General features: G+C 39.6%; 1 protein-coding gene across 2 annotated transcripts; it reads right to left on the reverse strand.

Annotated features, from left to right (window-relative positions):
- Window positions 1-3,369: 3,369 nt before the first annotated feature.
- On the reverse strand, window positions 3,370-7,058 carry LOC121802525 (extensin-2-like). Of its 2 annotated transcripts, XM_042202213.1 has the most exons (3): window positions 5,801-7,057; window positions 3,775-5,510; window positions 3,370-3,691 (listed from the first exon to the last, which is right to left on the reverse strand). In XM_042202213.1, the coding sequence occupies exons 1-2, from the start codon at window positions 6,864-6,866 to the stop codon at window positions 3,811-3,813; spliced, it is 2,766 nt and encodes a 921-aa protein (XP_042058147.1). In that variant the 5' UTR covers window positions 6,867-7,057; the 3' UTR covers window positions 3,370-3,691; window positions 3,775-3,810. The 2 variants fall into 2 exon arrangements, with proteins under 2 accessions (XP_042058147.1, XP_042058148.1); XM_042202214.1 differs by having other exon boundaries at window positions 3,370-5,510; window positions 5,801-7,058.
- Between the last annotated feature and the right edge of the window lie 204 nt (window positions 7,059-7,262).

A 7,262-nucleotide genomic window follows, 5' to 3' on the forward strand; every position in this document is an offset into this window, starting at 1 on the left:
TAATGAAATTCTTTAGGTAGAGAGGCGACCACATAGATACATGACACTAGCAATGAAACAAATATGAACCTATGAGGATGATTTGAGCTTGAACTCGATCGACTCATTGTAAACCGATGCACGAATATCGAACTAGCTATAATCGAGACAAGATCGATCAAAATAATTTACTAATAGGTTAGTTCGTGAACAACCCTATTTATATACTCCCTTCGTCTAGGGATATGTATTCGATTATTCAATTATCAATTTACCGATAACCAAATCGATTAAGGTCGGTTATTAGTTAATCGATAACCGAAATTCTTACTTTCGGTTCAATTAGAGATTCAGTTCAATAGTCTTCTAGTTTCTCCATGTTGGTTCGTCCAGATACTTTTTGTATCTTTGCATTTTTGGTAACATGAATACATGATCCATCATTATTACTTAGTATCTGTAATAATTTTTTCTAGCAATTTTATTAATTTTACATTAAAACTCAAACTCGTAGTTATTCACTGTCAAAATTTCGATACCTGACAAAGAAAATATAGTATATTGGATAGTTATCACATACTACCTCTGTCCATAAAACAATAGACTAATTTTAGTACCATTTTGGGACGTCTACCAAAATTAGACCGATTCTAAATATAGAAAGTTTTAAATAAATATTAATTATACACATCATTATATATGTGGACCTCATAATCCACTAATACTATTTTCACCACTTTTTTCTTCTCTCTTACTTTACCAATTGTGCATTAAAGTCCGTGTCATTTACAACTTTATCTATTTTTTATGGATAGAAGTAAATAGATAGAATCTGTCGAATCGATAAATTCGCATGACATCCAAAATAACGAAAATAACGTGGGATGCTTGACTGCAGTAGCAACAAAATGAAAGAGGCTAAATGAAACGTCACAATAGTAATAAACATGAATATAGTCATAGTAGAAATAATCTAAATCTTTGAAATAACGAAATAAATCAAAGAAAAGTAGTAAAGCATGTGCAATTACCTCTCTGATCGAAATGTTTTGATGATTTTGATGAAAGCCAGCAATGCGTTGGGCCCATTCAATTATTGAGAGGCTGCTAACCAAAGATTAATTAATAGTACTATAGAAAATTTTCTACTCTTTCCTTTTATAATACAAACATAGAGAAAATGACATTTTATCTAATATGCACCTATATTTTGGATAATAGAGAAAAAAGAAAGAAAGAAAAGTAAACACAATGGAAATATTTTGTATCCCATATTTTGTTTTGTCCTTCAGTTTGGTGAATTAATTTGTGTTAATCTAATGGTAGAATTATTAATACCCGAAACTTTATGCATTGGCTTAATGGTAGAGTCATTAATATCTAAAACAAAAAAATTCCGGTTTATTAATTGCCGGGCATAAAAATAGATAATGTCATAATGGTAACAAAAATAGTGAAAATCAGAAATAAAATTTACCACATTGAGTAGCAAAATTTAATAGTACTACGTTAAAAGTCAAAGATATTATTCAACTTGATAGTGTTGCTTTTGTTTGTTTGGTTGTTTTGAATTAATAACTTTGGAGTATCCTAAGCTATTATTCATAGTGACAAAGATTTTTGAGCAGGCACAAACCTTCCACCGTCTCGGCCTCCTTCCCCTCTTCCGACGAGTACAAATTTAGTAGTTTGGACACATTGTTATTTGATGTGTTCAACAAATCATATTAATAGAAAGAGAGTAAAAAGAAGTGAGAAATTTTTCGCAGATGTTATCGGCTGAATTCATCACATGATAATATATTCAGATCACTAAATTTTTAATCTCGTCTTCTTCTGCAAAATGCACAAGTTCACCGTGCGCGCACGAGAGCTGGCCTAATTCACCATTGTCATTTTGCTTGGTGGATTAAGCAACACATAGTGTGATCACACACGAAATCCCTTTAAATAATGTAAGTGTTGTTAGTATTAATCTTTGGGGGCAGTTGAGGTTTGGTAGTTGACAACAACATTATATAACAACTTTCAAGTTTTCAAATCAGTACAATGAAATTGAATCAAAATAAATTAGATATGTTAAAATAATGAGCAAATTAATCGATTAATATAGGGTATGATGTTATCCCAATGCCACGTGTATTCCTCACGAAATTTGGCAACAATTACTTAGAAAGGCAATGATAAGCTACCTAAGCAACCAAATAATTAATCTAATTTTCGTCCAAACAATGAACAGTTTACAATGAAATTAATAAGACAATCAAATTTCGTCCAAATATTTTTAATACTCTCTAGTTTGCAAAGGTTAGTTAAAAATCCAAACCTTTATTGTCCCTTTATTTTCTTTTAAAATGAAATATTGGAGATCATTTAGTTTAGTAAATCTAATACTCCCTTCGTTCCGGACAAGAAGCCGACACATTTCATTGTCCCCTAAGATTTGAGTAGAAACTAGAATCTATTAAATTATGACTCGAACAAAGATCCATGAGACATACTAATGTAAGAGCTTCACTCAAACTTGTGACATGGTTCAAGTGATATCATATCAATATCTTGAGATCACTAGTTGAAAATAGAGGAACAAATTAATGAAGAAACATTGGATAAGATGAATTGAAAGAGAAAGAAGAAACTGTCATTGATACGTGAAAATGGAGAAAACCATCGCATCGCATAAGAGAGATGTGAGAAAAAGGAGAAATTTCTTTATTGACTACGTTAGGAAAGAAAGATGTTGACTACATTTTATAATAAAATGTCTTATATAATTCAAAAAAATGCTAAACTAACTAATTAAAAGTAACAAAATAACATTTTTTATTTTTTTATTTCAACATCACTCTTGGCCAATTGAAAGATGAAAGCATGAAAGATGAGTAACATTATATTAATATTGTTAATTACTAGTAACATATTCATAAAAAACTGGATTTATTAATGATAAATATATGATTTACCTGACGCAAAATGAGGATTTGTTCATCATTCTCATGTTGCTGCTTCTTCTTCCTTCTAACTTTACTTCACAGAGTGTTAAAATCAAAATCGGTGAGAGTGTTTAGATCTGAGCTTTATTCGAGAAATTAAAACAAAATTCTCTTCATCGAAGCAGGGTCTACGATTCTGGAAAACTCACGACAAATGAGGAAGAAGAAAATCTCACCGCAACAAAATCCGGAGAGCAATTCCTCGCCGCTTTCAGATTGCAAAACAAATTAGGTGTGAAAATGCGAATTGAGATTTGTAGAGAGAGAAGGTAGGCGAAGCTTTGTGGGGCTACTGTTTGGGCTTAATTTGTAGTCATAATTTCGTTTAATTTGTCGAATTCAATTTATGGATTTGATTAAAAGTGACTACGAATTGGAGAGATAGATGAGACAGATAAGCGAAGAAACAAATATGAATTTGATTGATAGTTAAAAACAACTAAATACAGAGAAAAAATGTGAAGGAACAATTTGAAGAAATGATATTTGGAGCCGTCGATGAATCTTCAATCTCGCTGAGTAAATCTTGTCCCATCTTCGACTTGGAGATATGATGAGAATCATGTGTAGTAAAATAGGAAAATAAGATGATGCAAATTGGTTCAACATGAACAGTGAGAAGCTTTCCACTTCATGTTTGGCCTTATTGAAAAAAATTGAATCATGGATCACCAAACTCCTCGAGAAATCTTCTTTTAATTTGTGTAGTGGATTGGATGCTGCAATATGATACAGCATGTGTGAGATAACGGATAATTTATATGTTAGTGATGTGAAAAATGTTGTAAAGATGGTTACTTACAAGGGTGCTCGAGGGGCGTTAGTGATGGTGTGGAGCTTAGTAGTGTGTTGGTGGAGGGGGTGAGGCGTAGATGTATGCCGGTGGTGGAGGTGACTTCACGGGTGGGGGTGGGGATGTGTAGACGTATGGAGGTGGGGGAGATGGGGATGGTGGTGGGGGAGACTTGTAGAGGTAGGGAGGTGGAGGAGACGGTGATGGAGGGGGTGGTGATTTGTAGACGTATGGGGGTGGGGGAGATGGGGATGGAGGAGGTGGTGATTTGTACACGTAGGGAGGTGGAGGAGATGGCGATGGAGGAGGTGGTGATTTGTAGACATATGGAGGTGGTGGTGATGGGGATGGAGGAGGTGGTGACTTGTAGACGTACGGAGGTGGAGGAGAGGGAGATGGTGGTGGTGGTGACTTGTAGACGTATGGAGGTGGAGGAGACGGCGATGGTGGTGGGGGTGATTTGTAGACGTATGGAGGTGGAGGAGATGGCGATGGTGGTGGTGGTGACTTGTAGATGTATGGAGGTGGAGGAGACGGCGATGGTGGTGGAGGTGACTTGTAGACGTATGGAGGTGGGGGTGACGGGAATGGAGGAGGTGGTGATTTGTAGATGTATGGAGGTGGAGGAGATGGTGATGGTGGTGGGGGTGACTTGTAGACGTATGGAGGTGGGGGAGATGGGGATGGTGGTGGTGGTGATTGGTAAACGTAAGGAGGCGGAGGAAATGGCGATGGAGGAGGAGGTGATGTGTAGACGTAGGGAGGTGGGGGAGATGGCGACGGTGGAGGTGGTGATTTGTAGACGTATGGAGGTGGAGGAGATGGCAATGGAGGAGGAGGTGATGTGTAGACGTAGGGAGGTGGGGGAGATGGCAACGGTGGAGGTGGTGATTTGTAGATGTATGGAGGTGGGGGAGATGGCGATGGTGGTGGTGGTGATGTGTAGACGTATGGAGGTGGGGGAGATGGCGACGGTGGTGGTGGTGATTTGTAGACGTATGGAGGTGGAGGAGATGGCGATGGAGGAGGAGGTGATGTGTAGACGTATGGAGGTGGGGGAGATGGGGATGGAGGAGGTGGAGATTTGTAGATGTATGGAGGTGGGGGAGATGGTGACGGTGGTGGTGGTGATTTGTAGACATATGGAGGTGGAGGCGATGGTGAAGGTGGAGGAGGTGATGTGTAAACATAGGGAGGTGGAGGAGATGGCGACGGTGGTGGTGGTGATTTGTAGACGTATGGAGGTGGAGGAGACGGTGATGGTGGTGGTGGTGATTTGTAGACGTACGGTGGTGGAGGAGGGGACTTGTAAACATAAGTCGGCACCGGAGGAGGTGAAGACTTGTATACATAAGGAGGTGGCGGTGGGGATTTGTAGACATAAGTGGGGGTTGGAGGTGGTGGCGACTTGTAGTAGTACGGAGCCGGAGTTGGCTTAGGCTTGGAACATTCCCCATAAGGAGTCTTGGAGGCATAAGCAAAAGGCTCAGCATACAACACAACTTCATAGTGATTCTTAGACTTCACTCTAAGCTTAGCACCATTTACTCCCCAATTAGTATTAGTAGCAATGCTACACTTTGAACCCTTAGGTGGTGCATGAAGCTTAGCTTTGCAAGCCTTTGCTCCATATTTGGCATATTCAAATCCTTCAATTGGAATACTGTATTTTCCATTGATCTTTGTTTTGCCAAATGCAACAATTTCTTTGTCCCCAGCTTTGCATGTCACTTCCACCACAGCACCTGATAATATTTATAAATTATTAGCTATATTTGTTAAATTTATAAATAGTTGAAACTATTTCAATTGAAAAATATATATTTTTATTTAATTCTTTAGCTTCCACTATTTCGCATCTTCCTAGTATTTAATGACATGCGTTGAATTAAATGGATTCAATATATACAAAATCAAATACTAACTAATTATATTAGATTATAATTATACTTATTTGATAGTGACACACATGAAAAATATTTATGAAGACTAAAAAAAAGAAAATATTACTATGAGAAAGTAGGTGTGTATATACCTTGAAGATGTTTCTTGTCATGGGATTTTTCTGGGTGAGTCCAATCATAGCATTTGTAGCAATATACTTTTCCGGTCACCTTAACTACCAATGCATGGTGGTGGTGCGGTGGGTTGTGAGGAACCGGTGCGGGTGGTGGGGGAGAGGTGTAGTAGTATGGTGGAGGAGGAGATTTCTCCGGTGGTGGTGGCGAGACGTAGTGGTAGGGGGGTGGTGGTGAGGGGGAAGGAGGTGGTGGGGATTTGTAGTAGTATGGTGGTGGTGGGGATGGAGAAGGAGGTGGTGGCGATTTGTAGTAGTATGGTGGTGGAGGGGATGGAGAAGGTGGTGGTGGTGATTTGTAGACGTAAGGTGGTGGTGGGGATGGGGAAGGTGGTGGTGGGGATTTGTACACGTATGGAGGTGGTGGAGATGGGGATGGTGGTGGAGGAGACTTGTAGACGTATGGGGGTGGTGGAGACGGAGAAGGTGGTGGAGGAGATTTGTAGATGTATGGTGGTGGTGGTGAGGGATCAGGTGGTGGAGGAGACTTGTAATAGTATGGTGGTGGTGGAGATGGAGATGGTGGAGGTGGAGACTTGTATACATATGGTGGTGGAGGAGACGGAGATGGTGGTGGTGGAGACTTGTAGATGTATGGGGGTGGTGGAGATGGAGAAGGTGGTGGTGGAGACTTATAAACATATGGTGGTGGCGGAGAAGGGGAGGGTGGTGGAGGTGATTTGTACACGTAAGGTGGTGGTGGAGATGGTGATGGTGGTGGTGGTGGTGGAGACTTGTAAACATATGGTGGTGGCGGAGATGGTGATGGTGGTGGTGGGGATGTGTAAACATAAGGAGGTGGTGGGGATGGTGACAGCGGTGGTGGAGATTTGTACACATAAGGAGGTGGTGGATACGGAGACGGTGGTGGAGGAGACTTGTAAACATAAGGCGGAGGTGGAGACGAGTACACATAAGGATCAGCAGAGACCAAACTAGAAGTAGCCAAAGTGGCCAATGCCACCAGCATGAGCTGTGGCAGAAGCCCACCCTTGGCGGCTGAGCCGCGGCGGCGAGTCGTCATTCTGTGGCCGGAAAACCCCACCAGATCGGAAGGGAGATTGGAGTGAAGATGATTGGGAGGAGAGATGATGAAATGGGTTGAATGAGGTAAGTATATATAGCGAAGGATGGTTTGAATGAATCAAGATTGAATTATTTTATTTTCTTAGATGGAAGTTGGATTGATGCATGACATTATAATTAACAGCTGTTTTATTATCATGTACCATTATTTATTCCCACGATGAGACCATTTTGAAATTTCTCTATACCTATTTCTAAAATTGGACTAATTCATTAGCTGCTATAGAAATACGGTGTATTAAATTTGATATATATTTAAGACCATTCATCTCTGTCTCTATAAGATTCGTTCACATTAATTTATACATTATTTATGAATAAATCTTTTATGCTC

Source organism: Salvia splendens, chromosome 5 (genome assembly GCF_004379255.2).
Source record: "Salvia splendens isolate huo1 chromosome 5, SspV2, whole genome shotgun sequence".
NCBI classification, from domain to species: domain Eukaryota; kingdom Viridiplantae; phylum Streptophyta; class Magnoliopsida; order Lamiales; family Lamiaceae; genus Salvia; species Salvia splendens.